The sequence below is a fragment of the Brassica oleracea genome, chromosome C7 (assembly GCF_000695525.1).
Source record: "Brassica oleracea var. oleracea cultivar TO1000 chromosome C7, BOL, whole genome shotgun sequence".
Lineage (NCBI taxonomy): Eukaryota > Viridiplantae > Streptophyta > Magnoliopsida > Brassicales > Brassicaceae > Brassica > Brassica oleracea.
In genome coordinates, this window is record NC_027754.1 from 35,271,064 (window position 1) to 35,287,620 (window position 16,557).

The 16,557-nt window shown below is 37.6% G+C and overlaps 3 protein-coding genes across 4 annotated transcripts; all 3 read right to left on the minus strand.

Annotated features, from left to right (window-relative positions):
• Window positions 1–2: 2 nt before the first annotated feature.
• LOC106306241 (cytochrome P450 81D11) lies at window positions 3–3,591 on the minus strand. Its single transcript, XM_013742784.1, has 3 exons — window positions 3,100–3,591; window positions 848–1,231; window positions 3–743 (listed from the first exon to the last, which is right to left on the minus strand). The coding sequence occupies exons 1-3, from the start codon at window positions 3,589–3,591 to the stop codon at window positions 120–122; spliced, it is 1,500 nt and encodes a 499-aa protein (XP_013598238.1). The 3' UTR covers window positions 3–119.
• A 5,894-nt stretch (window positions 3,592–9,485) lies between these two features.
• Window positions 9,486–10,999, minus strand: LOC106304390 (glycine-rich cell wall structural protein). The gene has a single exon (XM_013740797.1). It carries the CDS (start codon window positions 10,926–10,928, stop codon window positions 9,669–9,671), a length of 1,260 nt encoding a protein of 419 aa, XP_013596251.1. The 5' UTR covers window positions 10,929–10,999; the 3' UTR covers window positions 9,486–9,668.
• A 561-nt stretch (window positions 11,000–11,560) lies between these two features.
• Window positions 11,561–13,911, minus strand: LOC106303714 (3-dehydroquinate synthase homolog). 2 transcript variants are annotated; one of them, XM_013740019.1, is made up of 10 exons: window positions 13,774–13,911; window positions 13,356–13,607; window positions 13,093–13,259; window positions 12,925–13,023; window positions 12,779–12,847; window positions 12,563–12,703; window positions 12,367–12,456; window positions 12,128–12,295; window positions 11,980–12,061; window positions 11,561–11,888 (listed from the first exon to the last, which is right to left on the minus strand). In XM_013740019.1, exons 1-10 carry the CDS (start codon window positions 13,850–13,852, stop codon window positions 11,761–11,763), a joined length of 1,275 nt encoding a protein of 424 aa, XP_013595473.1. In that variant the 5' UTR covers window positions 13,853–13,911; the 3' UTR covers window positions 11,561–11,760. The 2 variants fall into 2 exon arrangements, with proteins under 2 accessions (XP_013595473.1, XP_013595472.1); XM_013740018.1 differs by having other exon boundaries at window positions 12,551–12,703.
• Window positions 13,912–16,557: the final 2,646 nt, after the last annotated feature.

Below are 16,557 nucleotides of genomic sequence, written 5' to 3' on the forward strand. Positions count from 1 at the left end.
TCTTTAGGACAATTACTCATCTTCAAATTACACAATTATTTTCAGTAAATCAAACTTCAAATCATAAAATAATCGATTATAATTCTTCTCTTATTAAAGTGCACATGTGATGATGAAACTTATGAACAAGAAGAAGCATCTAAAATCATATCGACAATGGGACGAGGTCTACACATAGCTTCCAATAACGTAGCCCTGCGCAACGTAATTCCCTTTTCATCTTCGCTCATGTCCACATATTCTTCTCCCGCTCTCTCCCACTCGAAACATTGGACCAACGATCCCAAAGCTAACGTCACTAGCCGCAGAGCTAGCCCTAAACCAGGACAAGCTCGTCGTCCCATCCCAAATGGCATCAGCTTTTTATCCTCCCCTTCCTTCTCAAACCTCTCTGGCTTGAACTTCTCTGGCTCTTCCCACATCTTTGGGTCTCTATGTATGGCCCATACGTTCACCAGTAAGGTTGTTCCACGCGGGACATCGTAGCCTGCCACCATGCAATCTTCTGATGCCATGTGAGGAACAAGCATTGGTACAACAGGATAAAGCCGTAAAGTCTCCGACACGATGCTCTGGAGATACGGAAGTTTTACAATGTCTTGTTCCTCTATTAACCGGTCTGAACCGATTTGCTCGTCGATTTCGGTTTTTGCCTTCTTTAATACATCTGGATGGTTCAACAAATTCGACATCGCCCAATCTAACGTTGCTGCTGATGTGTCTGTCCCGGCAAGTATCATAACCTATCCAAAATATATATTGAAATCACTTAACTTCCCAAAAATAGAAACTTAGCCACAAATGTTATTATTTAATGTTTCTACTATTTTGGTATTTCGTTACTTACGACTATGATCCCTTTAATGATATCATCAGTGTAGTAATCAGGCTGAGTTTCTTGTAGAGCAAGCAAGCGATCGATCACTGTGTTGCCCTTTTCTTTCTCTGCACGTTTTTCATCAACCAGACTTTGCAAAAACTTGTCAACCCGACCGGCTAACTTCTTCACCCGTTTCTCATAATCAGTTATCCAACAAAGGATCGGGAAGTAGTCAGCAGCATTGCCTGCATCTGCGGAATAAACAGCATCGGCGATCAAGTGTCTAACGTATCTTGCCTCATCGTCATCCTCCGTTCCATCGCCGTAAAATCTCTTTCCAGACAACATCCTAATGATGTTGTTTAGAGTCAAGCTCATAAACAACGATCCCATCTCCACCTTCGCAGATTCCTGAATTTCAGTTATTAACCAAATGGATATAGTTCAAAAGTTCATTTTCTGATTTGAAGCTAGTGTACTCTGTCAAAAATGAGTGATTTATAAATTTTACTCTCTGTTCATAAATAGTATCATTTGTACACTTTTTATACAGATTAAAAAATGAATAAGATTCATTTATGTCTTTAGTTATTACATCTGTTTAACCAATATTGTTTAAGATACATAATTTTATTATAAGGTCAAACCATTTTGTAATTAATATTAATGTTGAAATAGATATAAATTATATCAGAATTCTAAAAGGCATTTTTGTATGATAAAAAATCAAAATAACATCTTTTGTAAAACATAGAGAGTAAATCTAACTATTTGTTTATATTTTGTATTTTCTTTAGCTCATATATATTCACCTGTTTAAGACAGAATTTATATGTTTCCAAAAGAAGCAATTTTGTATTTTCATTAGAAATATTCACTTGTATCCCAATCATTTCAATATATTAAAATACAGAAAATTGTAGAATGTATAAATAATATGTATAATAAAATTATTAAGAGACTTTTTGTGATTTTTTTTTTTTTGGCAAAATATGTTCTGGAAAGACAAAAAGTTGTACTGAAAAGTAAAATAATCACGACCGTAACAACATATGCTAGTAAAACCTAGGGATGTTAACTACAGGGTTAGGGCCCAGCCTTCTTTTGTTTATTATAAGCTCAGCCCTATTTTAATCTAACTCTATTTTAACCCTATTATAATCAAGGATTAGGGCTGGTACCAGGGTTAACTCATTTAATTCAAAAAAATATCTCATTTATTTTTGTTCTTAAATTTTAAAGATAAAACTAGAAAAATTAAGATATGATATGATTCTTTCTTCCAATTTGTTGAGCATCAAAATCAAAAGTTTTCCTCCCAAAATCGCAAAATCGAGTTTTTGCTCCACAACTAAGAATAAATTTTTTCCGTCAAAAAAAAATTGTGTTTTTTTCCGCCAAAACCTAATTTGAGTTTTTCCACCAAAACCACAAAATCAAGTTTTCCCGCCAAAACCGCAAAATCGAGTTTTCCCGCAAAAACCGCAAAAACCGCAAAATCGAGTTTTACTGTCAAAATCGGCAAATCGAGTTTTCCCGCCAAAACTGTAAAATCGCGTTTTCCCGCCAAAACAGCAAAATAAAGTTTTCCGCCGAAACCGGCAAATCGGGTTTTCCCGCCAAAACTGTAAAATCGCGTTTTCCCGCCAAAACAGCAAAATAAAGTTTTCCCCGACAAATCAGGTTTTCCCGCCAAAACTGCAAAATCGAGTTTTTCCGCTGAAACCGCAAAATCGAGTTTTCCGCCAAAACTAAAACCGCAATATCGAGTTTTCCCTACAAAACCGGCAAATCGAGTTTTTCAGCCAAAACCGTAAAATTGAGTTTTACGGGTTTTCCAGAAAAACTTAATTTTACGTTTTCACGGGAAAATTCGATTTTGAGGTTTTGGCGAAAAACTCGATTTTGATTTTTTGGCGGGAAAACTCGATTTCGAAGTTTTGACGAAAAACTCGATTTTGCGTTTTTGGAAGGAAAACTCGATTTTGTTGTTTTAGTTGAAAACTCGATTTTGCGGTTTCGACGGAAAATTTCGTTGTTCAGTTTTTGGCGAGAAAACTCGACTTTAAGTTTTTTTATGAAAAACATTATTAAATATTGTATAATAGTTGTGTGAATCAAAATAAAAGGGTTAGAATTTAAACCCTGGTCCTATTAGGACCAATCCTATTTGAACTCTGTTTAAAAAATGAGGGTTAGGGTTACAAATGGTTTCCGGGGTTAGGGCTAACCCTGTTAGGTTGAGCCCATTTTAACATCCCTAGTAAAACCACACTTACGTGCGGAGAGTTTTTCGATAAACAGAAGATGAGCCGTCGGATCTCGTCTTGACGGATGGATAAGAAGCTATCGAGCCTAAGAGACGAGAAGATCTCAATGGCGCCAATACGACGGAGGTTGCGCCAGTTGTCACCATAAGGCGAATTGACCATGGTGGTACAGTTGTAACCTATGTGTTTCGCGAAAATAAACTCCGGCCGGTTGGCGAAAACGATGTCGTTCTTGGTGAAACATTCCTCGGCGACCGAGTGAGAAGAAACGACAAAAACGAGACGATAGCCGAGGCGGAGTGAGAATATCGAGGCGCCGCCTAGTGATTTGGAGAGAGATAGAAAACTCCGTTGGAGCGGCATCTTTAGGAGGTGGAGGTGTCCGATAACCGGAAATGACCAAGCTGGACTCGGCGGAAGGTTTAATTTGCGCCTACGTGTTCCGAACAATAATGTTAGAGAGAGAAAGAGAGATAGTATCAGGTAGTAGAAAGTTTCCATTATTGAGTTGTGTAGTTTTCTTTTCTTTTTTTTTTGTCACTGAGTTGTGTAGTTTTCTAATTCCTATTTGCTAAGGCTAACTTTATAACGACACACACACACTGAAGCTAGTAGTGACTCAATTATTGAGTAAATCAGGTACATGCGTGTGTGGTTGAGAATACAAGCGGGTAATAGTTTTGCTGACGTCACTGCTTACCATAAATAGATACTCATCATGCATGCATAACACGTGCTAACCACTACGATTTGTGTTTGTTGTATTGTTTGTCTGAATTGCGTCAGTGAGTTCTCTTCAGGTTAACAAGTCGAACACCATCGTCCATCAACTTGAGGAACGTAGTAATTGTCAGGGAAATTTAGACTTGACCTTCGATCAACCAAACATCTATCACTTGTTATTTTTGATCCCTATTCGGAAACGCGCTAGACGCTAGTCGGACGGTCGGGTTGGGCTTAGCGCCTAAATAGAAAATCGGAGATTAATTGGAAATTATGCGGGGCGGAATTTTTAGATGGTTTACTATATTATAAAACATGTTAATCTTTAATGTGTATAACATTAGTACATTTTCATGTTTAAGATTGTATAAAACACACAAATAGAATATATAAACTTAATATAGTGCAATTTTCATCAAAATTATGAATATAGATGATATTTATAAAATTTTAGATCAAATAAACAAATAAAAAAATTATTAAAAATAAAAAAATAAAAAAAAATAAAAAAATAGATTATGCGGCTAAGCAGTCATTTAGGCGATCTAAGCGGCCGATTTTTAGAACAAGGTTTTTGATACTACTTGTTAGGTTTACCCATACACCTAACTTTTATATCATTTGAGTGTTAAAGCTTTGGATCTTTGTGATGAACAACAGAAACTTAAATACACAAGATTTTTCACCTAGTTTCCTTGCGTGTGTGGTTCAGAATACAAGCGGGTAATAGTTTTGCTGACGTCACTGCTTACCATAAATAGATACTCATCATGCATGCATAACACGTGCTAACCACTACGATTTGTGTTTGTTGTATTGTTTGTCTGAATTGCGTCAGTGAGTTCTCTTCAGGTTAACAAGTCGAACACCGTCGTCCATACACTTGAGGAACGTAGTAATTGTCAGGGAAATTTAGACTTGACCTTCGATCAACCAAACATCTATCACTTGTTATTTTTGATCCCTATTCGGAAACGCGCTAGACGCTAGTCGGACGGTCGGGTTGGGCTTAGCGCCTAAATAGAAAATCGGAGATTAATTGGAAATTATGCGGGGCGGAATTTTTAGATGGTTTACTATATTATAAAACATGCTAATCTTTAATGTGTATAACATTAATACATTTTCATGTTTAAGATTGTATAAAATACACAAATAGAATATATAAACTTAATATAGTGTAATTTTCATCAAAATTATGAATATAAATGATATTTATAAAATTTTAGATCAAATAAACAAATAAAAAAATTATTAAAAATAAAAAAATAAAAAAAAATAAAAAAATAGATTATGCGGCTAAGCAGTCATTTAGGCGATCTAAGCGGCCGATTTTTAGAACAAGGTTTTTGATACTACTTGTTAGGTTTACCCATACACCTAACTTTTATATCATTTGAGTGTTAAAGCTTTGGATCTTTGTGATGAACAACAGAAACTTAAATACACAAGATTTTTCACCTAGTTTCCTTGCGTGTGTGGTTCAGAATACAAGCGGGTAATAGTTTTGCTGACGTCACTGCTTACCATAAATAGATACTCATCATGCATGCATAACACGTGCTAACCACTACTATTTGTGTTTGTTGTATTGTTTGTCTGAATTGCGTCAGTGAGTTCTCTTCAGGTTAACAAGTCGAACACCGTCGTCCATACACTTGAGGAACGTAGTAATTGTCAGGGAAATTTAGACTTAGACCTTCGATCAACCAAACAGCTATCACTAGTTATTTTTGATCCATGTTCGGAAACGCGCTAGGCGCTAGTCGGGCGGTCGGGTTGGGCTTAGCGCCTAGAGAGAAAATCAAAGATTAATCGGAAATTATGCGGGGCGGAATTTTTAGATGGTTTACTATATTATAAAACATGCTAATCTTTAATGTGTATAACATTAATACATTTTCATGTTTAAGATTGTATAAAATACACAAATAGAATATATAAACTTAATATAGTGTAATTTTCATCAAAATTATGAATATAAATGATATTTATAAAATTTTAGATCAAATAAACAAATAAAAAAATTATTAAAAATAAAAAATAATAAATAATAAAAAAAAATAAAAAAATAGATTAGGCAGCTAGACGGTCATTTAGACGGTCTAGGCGGCCGATTTTTAGAACATGATTTTTGATACTACTTGTTAGGTTTACCCATACACCTAACTTTTCTATCCTTTGAGTGTTAAAGCTTTGGATCTTTGTGATGAACAACAGAAACTTAAAGACATAAGATTTTTCTCCTAGTTCCCTTGCGGTACCTCTGGGGTGGGATCTCTCTCCCACAACTTCCACTACAAACAAAGCTTACAAGTTCCAGTCACTTCTCACTTCCTTGAGAATGACAAAGGAGGTTACAGAAGAAGAGTACAATACCAAAACACTCTAAGAATACAAAGATTCGAATTTTGTTTCTTCTCTTGTCTTTGGTAGCTTCTCACTCTCTGACTACTTCTCTCTTATCTCCTTCTTGCTCTTTGCTCAGCTGCAGATCCCTCTTGACTGCCTTTGAGCCTTTTGTTTGCCTCTGTCTCTAGATCTTGTGGAGTTCCTCTTGAAACACATACCAAATGCTTATAACCAACAATCTCCACCTTGAGCGTTTGGTCACTTGTGTTTGTGCTCCCTTGCGCTTCCAACCTACATCTAACCTACCATGCCTTGTAGGTACTTGCCCCGCTTCTTGGGGGTCCTCCGTTTCCTGAGACGGAATCATCCTCGTCTTCTCATATCTCAATTACTCCACCTGAGTCGAACCACTTGCTTCAACTTCTTCTGAAGCTTTCCCTCAACTGCTCCACCTGGAACCTGTGGCTCTACTTACACATTTCCAGAAACTCCACCATGTAACTCTCCACACTGCAACTTAACTTTCCATCTCCAGGCTTTAGACAAATTAACTCTACCATGTCAATTCGATCCTGGAAGATCCACCATAAGCCAGCTTAGTTACATGGAGCTGTTTCCCCTTTTAGTGAGCGTTGAGAAGTATGCAGCCTTGCTGCAACTCCTGAGTCGGTATCTTATTATCCAAGAAGCCTCCTTGCTTACTCCTAGCATGCTTCTGATCTTGGGTAGACTCTCCTGCTCTTATGACAGACTCACATTCTGTTTCACTCACATTGAACATAAATCCTATGGCTGCTTCAATCTCATCTAAGCCTGTTGCATTCTCTGAGCCTGAGATACTACTAATGCAACACTCAGAATCCTTCTCGAATCCATGAAGCTTTTGATTCCTCCTTCTTGAAGACTGTTTTTTGGTTTTCTCTTTGTCCACTTGAGCTACTTTCGGTTCTGCCCCTGATTCCTCTCTGCTCCACTTAGACTCATTCTCTCCTGACATTGATGTCATAGAAGAGCCTCCACCTTGAGCTAATGACCCCTGCCACTTATAGCCATAAGGAGTTGGTCCTTGAATCACATCCTTACTGAAAGTCGCATTCCTTAACTTCTTCTTTCCAGCTCCCTTAACCGATTTTTCTGCTCCTTTCCCGGACTTCCTTGCTTCTATACTCACATTCTCTTCTCTTGGCACATTCACTTCAGCCTTAGTGACCTTGCCTTGAAGGTAGTAGAGCCCTTCGTGATACTCTCTTGATATCACCTTCCTTCCAGCTTTGTAGAACTGAACCTTGAAGCCTTCTTCTCTGTACTTGTAACCTGACTTCTCCAACATCCCATAGGAAATCAGATTTCTACTCACCTCTGGCATGTATTTAACATCCTTGAGTATCACTTCTGACCCATCCGGATTCTCAATCCAAACCTTTCCTATCCCCTTGATGTTACCATATGTGTTGTTAGCCATTAACACTTTACCACCATCAAGCTCTTTGAAGTCAAACAAGACTTCCTTGTCTGGTGTGTTGTGGTATGAACAACCAGAGTCCATAATCCACCCTTTCTTTGTGTCATGAGTGCTAACACTTAAAATCATTGGTTCCCTATATTCAGTTGCAGTATTTGCAGAGCCTTTATCCCTCCTCTTCGGGCATTCTATTTTCCAGTGCCCTTCATCTCCACAGATAAAACAACCTTTGTTGTTCTTATCAGGCCGTGGCTTAGACTAATACTTTCCTCTGCTCTTAGACCTTTCTCTTCCATGTTGGTTGTTTCCTCTTGAATCAACATAGAGACCTTCAGCACTTGGTCTGGACTGGCTTCCACTTTCAGTTAACTCTCTCTCTCCTTGGACCTTGCAGCTCCTGTAACTTCATTCAAGCTAAGACTGTCCCTTCCATACTTGAGAGTTTCCTTTAGCTGGTCATACCTTTGGGGCAATGAGCTTAACAGCAGAATAGCTTGGACTTCATCTGACACATCTACACCCAGATTGTTCAGATCCGCTACCAGCTTGAGAAAGTCATCAACATTCTCATCTATACTCTTCGCATCATTCATCTTGAAAGTATAGAACTTCAGATGTAGATATATGCGATTTGGTAATGAAGTCTCCATGTACAACCTGTCCAATGTTGACCATATGGCTGCTGCTGTTTCACAGTGCTTGGTCTTCCTTAGCACTTGATTCCCCACATTCAAGACAATCAAATCTTTAGTCTTTTCTGATTTCTCGAGCTTTACTGGATCTATACTTGGACCAGCATCTGAGACCCCTGCTAACCCCTTCTGTGGATCCTTCATAGCAGCTTCCAACTCTTCCCGTTCACTAGGTGCATCCTTCAATAGTTTCTCATCTGTGAGAATCCCTTTCAAACCTAGAACACCAAAGTGAGCTAGCATACGAACCTTCCATAAGGAGAAATCCCCTGTTCCATCAAACCTATCCACTTTAATCCTTGTATTCAACATTGAATCTTCAAGGAGCATCTACTAACACTCTTTCTCTGAACCTTGAACTCTGATACCACTTGTCAGGGAAATTTAGACTTGACCTTCTATCAACCAAACAACTATCACTTGCTAGTTTTGATACTACTTGTTAGGTTTACCCATACACCTAACTTCTCTTCCCTTTGAGTGTTAAAGCTTTGGATCTTTGTGGTGAACAACAAAAACTTAAAGACACAAGATTTTTCACCCAGTTCCCTTGTGGTACCTCTGGGGTGGGATCTCTCTCCCAAATTCCACTACAAACAAAGCTTACAAGTTCCAGTCACTTCTCACTTCCTTGAGAATGACAAAGGAGGTTACAGAAGAAGAGTACAATACCAAAACACTCTAAGAACACAAAGATTCGAACTTTGTTTCTTCTCTTGTCTTTGGTAGCTTCTCACTCTCTGACTACTTCTCTTTTGTCTCCTTCTTGCTCTTTGTTCAGCTGCAGATCCCTCTTGACTGCCTTTGAGCCTTTTGTTTGCCTCTGTCTCTAGATCTTGTGGAGTTCTTCTTGTCTTGTCTTTTCTTGGTTTCTGGCTTAGCTTAGCTTTTTTTTAACTTCTTAGGTTTAGAGGAGGCTCAAGATATATATATAGTGGTATCTTGTGTCCCCAAAACCCTAGCTCTAATGGGCTTCGAGGCCCAAACATAACATCTTTCCTAGAGCATCAAAGTGCAAGATGCAGCTTTTCTAAAGTGGTCACTTCAGTGCTTTAGGTAACTTCGCCGATTTCTCTATAGAAACAAAGTGCTGAAGACAGGTTTCCGAAGTCGGCACTTCAGAGCCGTAGGTGAAACACGTACCAAATGCTGATAACCAACAGTAATAAATAAAACATGCGATATTTTATTAATAGAATAAGAAATATCGATATTTTGTTAATGGTTTCAAATAGAGATTAAAATATCGCATGGCGTTTCCCTCCTTCATATTTAGTTAAAAAAACAATATTATTTTAGATGAACTCATGGCTCCCTCCTTCATCTGTTGTTGTTAACTTGCGTCTCACTCAGTCTAAGTGTTTGTTGCTAGTGTGGCTCAATGGCCTGAAGGCGCTTCCTCCGCCCAAATGTGCCTTACCAGCGGCATCGTACTGAACTCCTCCTCCGAAACCCATGGATCCCCCGAAGAATCCTCCGGCATTACCTCCGACGTTAGCTCCGACATTAGCTCCGACGTTTCCTCCTGCATTACCTCCTACCTTGGCTCCGGTCGTAGGTCCACACCCGGCTTTGGCATTACCTCCAACCTTGGCTCCTAATTCGACTCCGGCTTGACCTCCGACTTTAACTTCGCCTTGAGCTCCGAAGTTGCCTCCGACCTTGCCTCTGCCTTTGCCTCCAACCTTGCCTCTGCCTTTGCCTCCAACCTTGCCTCCGGCTTCAGCTTGACCTCCGACTTTAACTTCGCCTTGAGCTCCAAAGTTGCCTCCCACACGACCTCCGACCTTGCCTTTGCCACGGCCTCCGACCTTGCCTCTGCCACGACCTCCGACCTTGCCTCCAACAAGTCCTCCGACTCCAGCACCAGCATTGCCTCCGACTCCGACTCCGGCTCCGACATTACCTCCGGTATTACCTCCGATGGCTCCTCCGACATTACCTCTGATGGCTCCGAAAAAGTTACCGCCAAGTTGGACACCCTTCTTGAGGAAACCATCGAAAAGGCTACCGGGAACAACGGGGTTCCCCATCGGCTTCCCGGCGAATTTGGCACTGCACTTAGTGATCACCTTCACGAAAACATTAATGTAACCCTTCAACTTAATCAAACACTTCTCAATCTTGAACCTATCAGCCTTGCTTATCTGAGCATTAGCATCGAAATTATACTTGGCCGAGATCTCAGCAATCATCTGCTCAAGCTCAACAAACCCATCAGCCATCACCTTGTAGCTCTTCCGCACCCTAGACGCAAGCTCACCTTCAACACCAACAGCTGCTTGAGCCGCAAACATCGCCTCAGTCATCATAACGAATTTGGTATGGATAGAACCAAACGCACTCTTGACGGCTTTAACCTTGAAAACAGCGAGGTAGTCGCTGTAGCCTTTGCAGATGGCGAACAAAGTGCTGAACTGAGGTGTGTTGGGTGCGGATTTGATCTTCTTTTCGATGAGTTTAGAGATTTCGATGGAGGGGAAAGTTTGGAGTTGGGACAATGTAGGTGGACATAAGTTCTTTTTGGTTTTCTTATTAGGTGGGTGAGCTGAGACGGAGCCAATGGCTAGAACCACGGCTATAAATAACAACAAAGAGATCCTTGCCATGGTTGTTTTGATGGCAAGGTAAAAAAAAAAAATTGAAAAAAAAAAAACTAAAAAGAAATGAATATGAAGGAAGTGCGAGTTTTGATTGAGGATTTTGAAGGGTATATATACATTTTTCACAAAACCTAAAAATCGGCCAAGGAAGGTTACATGAACAGAAAATAACCAACACAACGTACAAAAGAGAGATTCATGGTCGTTCACTTGAATTTTTCTGTCTAAACTAATTTGGTGGATCACAAAAAAAAATTGAGAAGTGAGAACAAGTCATTTCTGGTTTATTTAGACAACCACTGGTCTAGCTACTGTAAATAGAATATGTACAAGTTTAGTTTTGATCATATTCGTTTGTGTTTGCATTCAGTCTAACTGATGCTTTCAAAACTTTATTAACTTTTTAAGTTGTTAGGCTTTTGTGACTGTTTGTATTCTGCAGTATAATTTAGTTTTAGTTGATGATGTTTTCATATAAAGATATAAACTAAATAAATTTTTGTTTCTTCTTAATTAGTGTGGCAAAACCTTAAAAATCAAATAAAATGAAACAAAGAAAGTATATGTTATTTCTATTGAAGAAATCTTGTTATGATATTCATTTTAGATTTAGAAATAAACAATTTATGGAAAAGGGAAATTAAAATTTTGAGGATTATTTATGCGCACATAGAATTGTAAGTTAATTATTCACATCCCTAAATAAAAACTCAAAAACATGTGTTTTGTCTCAATCAAATTCTCCCTGTTGTTTTTTTTCTTGGAATGTAATTTGCGGCGCTTCATAACACTATGAATACATTTTATTTGATGTCTGAGTGTTAGCCGAAAGTCTGAATCAATTCTCGACTATGAATTCTTGAATCTCTATGCCAGTATGGCGTGCGCCGCCCTGTAACCTAATCAAAACTTGATCCCCAAGTTTCAGCGAGGTCACAGGAACAGCAGTATTCCCAGATGATTTTACTGCAAGAAAGTAGTAAAACACATTCATCAGAAAGCCATTTGATGTAAAACAAGTAGCAAACTGCAATAAAGAATCTCAAAGACAAGAAACCTTGATGAGGAGTGACTAGTGCTACTGTTTCCGCATTTTGTAGGATGATGCTATAACTCGTTTCATCCTCCTCTCCACTAAGCTGCAAGAGATGAAACAGCTTCAAGTCTAAAGCACAGAGAACTATATAAGAATGTAATATACAAACCTTAGCCTCCACGAGGATAAGAGGGCGCTTCTCTATTTTAACTCTCCCGACAACTGCTGTCCGCTGTTTTCCTTTCAGATCAACAACGATCACCTCTCTCCCCGTCCTTAACTCGGAGAGGTAACAAGTCTTCCCTCCTGGAACAGCGACATAAGCATGAACTGGTCCCTGTAAAATTCAAGATTTTGAGTGAATAGTATCTTCAACTTATAAGATGAAAAGAGACAAAAAAAACTCACAGCGTTGACTCTAAATGGTCTGCTTGCAATGTAATTAGACTCCAAGCACTCTGAGTGAACCAAGAAGAGTCCTCTAGCAAAGGATCCAACCTTGTCACAAAAGAAAGAAGAAGACGGATTCATAAGATAAAAATGGTTTTAAGGTTTAGTAAACGTTAATGTTGGAGAAAAAGAGTGTATATACAGGCAAACATACAAGAAGACCTTCACCGGGTCTCATGAGGCTGCAAAGATCAACACAGACTCTGTCTCCCATACCGACCATTTCAATCCGAGTTATAGTTGCTTCAGTCAAGCTTAACGTATCACTTTCTTCGCTCCTTTTGTCAAAGTAATCCTAAATAGAAACAGAAACAATTTAACAAAATAAAGAAGGTGGTGGCTATGCTTTAATGAGATGATGATTGATAACCTTTAGGTCAAGAACAGCTTTGACATCTTCTGTTTTAAGTATGATTCCGCCGAGACCGTGCTCTAAAGCCTTAAAGCCAAGCACAAATTGATGAACTCAACAGAAAACGTAATGTCAACAACTCAACAACAGAAACTAGAAGCTACCTCAAGGTATAGTTTTGCTTCAGAGGGAGTACTTGAAATGGCAAACACCGTCTTCTCACTTCCTTGGAGAGCCGCCACTAGATTCTCTGCTGGGATTGACTACAAAACTAAACACTCTGAGTTATCAAAAGGTAGAACATTGTCAGTGTGTGTGTGTGTTCAAGTTACCTTCCAGTCTAAAAGACCAAGAACAATATTCTCCGTCTGCTCATTCTCAATCTTAAGCATCTGTAGCTCCTCAGGTGTTGAAACCTCAAAGACAGCAGCCACAACTTTCCCCGTTCCGTCAGTAACTTGCCTCTCATCAATAAACAATGTATCCACCAGAGCAACCGCTGCAAAAAAAAAAAAAAAACAATACATCGAATCAAAACCGAGTAAAACCTCAAAAAGGAAGTTCTTTTAAGTTTGTTTGTGATTCTGCAATGTACATGACCAGTCATCAGAAAGTTGAAGATTATCTGATGAGAAGACAAAAGTGTTCCACCCTCGTTCCACTGCAGTAGTCATCACTTCTTTGCACTCAGTCCATATCCAAACCTTCTTTGTTCGGTGAAGATTCATAGGCAAAGTTGATGCAGACATTCTCACAGCCAATCTCTGAGGAAACGTTCTTTTGCTAATAAGTCTAATCGAACTGTGATGAGAGCTCCACGATGGTAATCTATAAAGTCCCAATCTTTCTGCATTATCAACATAACCCAGATGAAATTAAACTTAAATTTAAGGCAAGGACTTAGCATCTGAAGCTGTTCTGCAATAAACCCAATCCATACACTTTTTTAATGCCGTTATGAAATTTGTAATTTTTCGATCCTGAGAAACGATTAAAGAGAAAAAAGACTTAACCTTTTCGTAGTGGGAAACAATGGAGTTGGGTTGAAGAAGATTGGATGTAAGAAACAGAGGAGACCAAAGGCAAAGCCATTAACCCTTGTCTGTTCCGATCTTTTACTTCACTTTCTCTCGTGAAGGGTTTGTGTTGGATAGGCCCAGGCTTAAGCCTGTGGACCGTTCGGTTTGGTCCGGTTGATTCGGATTTTAGGATTTTCGATGTTATGTTCAGAAGTACCATTCGGGTTTTACTAATTATCGGATCGGATTCGATTCGGTTACTTCCGGGTTCGGTTCGGATCGGATGTAACCAAAGTTTAAAATCGTCCAAAAATATATTTTTTAAACCTCAAAAATTGACAAATTTTTTTAAAAAAATATATAATTTTTTTACAAATCTAATTAAAATTAGTTAAGCTATCTAAATTAACTAAAAAGTATTCAAAATAATAATTAAAACAAACTAAAAAAATATTTTGAATATTCTAAAATATCTAAATCTTCTTAAAATATATAAAAACATTAACATATTTAACTAATTTCGGATATCTTCGGATCCTAGTTCAGATTTCGGTTCGGCTCGGGTTATACTAAGCTCATAAGTCTCGTTCGGATATTTTGTATAACAATTCGGATTCGGTTTCGGTTTTTTCGGTTCGGATTTAGGTAGATACTTCGGGTTGAGTAAAAATGCCCAGCCTAGTGTTGGATCATTCCGGTTTGTCCCCGATCCAACCGGGTTTCTCAAATTTATCTTTTTCCAGCCGAAACCACCGAAACCAAATCCGGTTCGGTTTAATACATCTCACTTTAAAAGAAAACTAGATTCCGGGTATATTTTTTGCTTTAATTTTTTGTGGAAATTTAATTTTTATATTTTGTGTTTTTTTTTGTAATCATATTGTATTCAATATATTTACCAAAAATTATATTAAATATGTCAAATTGCATAACTATACACTTGTGTCATATGCATTTCAGAAATTATTTATAAATTTTATTCCTAAAGTTTGCAACATATTATATTTTCTTAATAGTTACCTAAAATAATTAGTCAATAATATTTATACCCAAAAAACCGACACAGAATTGACCCAAAAATCGAAAGTCTCATACTATTTTAGACTTGGTATATATACTCAAACGGTTCTTATAGTGTTATATTCGAATACCAATATCAAACCCAATCCGTACCGAAAACCGAATAAAAATTTTGATTTTTTTTGAAAAAAAAATAATTTTTAATATTTTCTGTTATATTTAAATATATATATATATATATATATATATATGTAAATGCGTTAATATTGTCTTCACTAACTTTAAGTTAAATCACATTTAATAAATATTTTTTAATCGAATAACCTATTTGAAACCCACTAAACTAAATGAGTTTATATGAATATTTATTTCTATTAAAAGTCCACTTATAAAAATTAAATGTCACTAATAACCCGTTTCACCACTAATTAATATTAATATTAGTTAACTATATTTTTCTTTTTGAAAAAATATTAGTTAAGTTTTAAAGTTTCATTTTATAGTAAACAAACTTAAAGAAATATATTTCCATCGGTTTATATATATTCTTGTTTTAGTATTATATATACATATATCAATTTATGATTTAGTTGTATATGTATTATTATATAGAATAAACAGATTGGGTATAAAATGAACTTACGCATAAATTATGATGTAATCATAGTATCAAGTAATATATTAGATGCTTTGTTGTTGCGTCAAAAGCAATAAAGCATTATATAGAGAAGTTGGTCCCGAATATTCTGGAAGGAGTTGTTTCAAAATACGTATTAACCGTGTATAATTAGTTATTATTGTTATATAATTAGATTTATATTTTATATTTCAGAAAAAAATGTTGGACACAACCTTTATCAACCGGTCATTTTGTTATTTTAAAAGAATATAGAAAAAAAAAATAAGAGAAAGAATTACAAAAATATCTAATTTCAGCAACTATGAAAAACTCCTAAGAACCTATAGTGTCATGTGTCTTCTAGTCAACAACTCAATTTTCTAAAAATAATTAAAATTTAAGTATCTAACTAAACAATGTTACAATATTATTATTTTAGAGATAAGAGACTTCATTTAAGATACTAAAGAATAGGGCTGCTCTTTTTTTTTTTTGTCACCAACTAACATTCATTCATAACTCTAGTTTGGTAAGGGCATTAAAGCCACAGCCACCTCTTGTTCATACAATCTTAAGGCATTTATGGCCAGTAAATCAGCCTCCTCATTCCTCTCTCTCAAGATCCAACCAAATACAACATCATCAAAAGCACTAGCAATAATGCGGATATCTTCCACAATTCCATACAATTCCAAGGGGGGGTTATCACCATTGACAGCCGAAATCAGCTGGCTCGAATCCGATTCAAACACTGCTTCCTTCACTCCATGGGAGCTGCAAGTAGCTACCGCTTCCTTCAGCGCTAAGCCTTCTGCAACTAGGGCTGAGGGAGTAAAACCAATCCCTTTCTTTAGCATGGTCCTCTATTCTCGCGATGTTACCGTCCACCCTAGCCCTGCATTCTTTGTGGTCTCTGACCACGCAGCGTCTGACCGAGCTATCGTACCAAGCGCACGAGACGTCTACTCCGGGCTCTTTTGGCTACATTTAGCTTTCTTCTCCTGCGTTGAGGCCCACTCTTTTGCTGCAACTATTGCCTGCGATAGTATGTCTGCCGGAGTCCCAGCGAAGTTCTCAAAGACATACCTGTTCCGTGCTTTCCACAAGCCCCATATAATCCAAGGAACAATCGGGGAGGA

Excerpts from the sequence above, each read along its gene's own strand:
- LOC106306241 (XM_013742784.1), bottom strand. The coding sequence starts at position 3,591 with ATGGAAACTTTCTACTACCTGATACTATCTCTCTTTCTCTCTCTAACA. Across the intron at positions 1,232-3,099 it reads TATCGAAAAACTCTCCGCAC|GAATCTGCGAAGGTGGAGAT; the intron begins GTAAGTGTGGTT and ends ACTGAAATTCAG. Across the intron at positions 744-847 it reads TCATTAAAGGGATCATAGTC|GTTATGATACTTGCCGGGAC; the intron begins GTAAGTAACGAA and ends TATTTTGGATAG.
- LOC106303714 (XM_013740018.1), bottom strand. The coding sequence starts at position 13,852 with ATGGCTTTGCCTTTGGTCTCCTCTGTTTCTTACATCCAATCTTCTTCA. Across the intron at positions 13,024-13,092 it reads TTGGTCTTTTAGACTGGAAG|TCAATCCCAGCAGAGAATCT; the intron begins GTAACTTGAACA and ends TTAGTTTTGTAG. Across the intron at positions 12,848-12,924 it reads AAGCAAAACTATACCTTGAG|GCTTTAGAGCACGGTCTCGG; the intron begins GTAGCTTCTAGT and ends CTTGGCTTTAAG.
- LOC106304390 (XM_013740797.1), bottom strand. The coding sequence starts at position 10,928 with ATGGCAAGGATCTCTTTGTTGTTATTTATAGCCGTGGTTCTAGCCATT.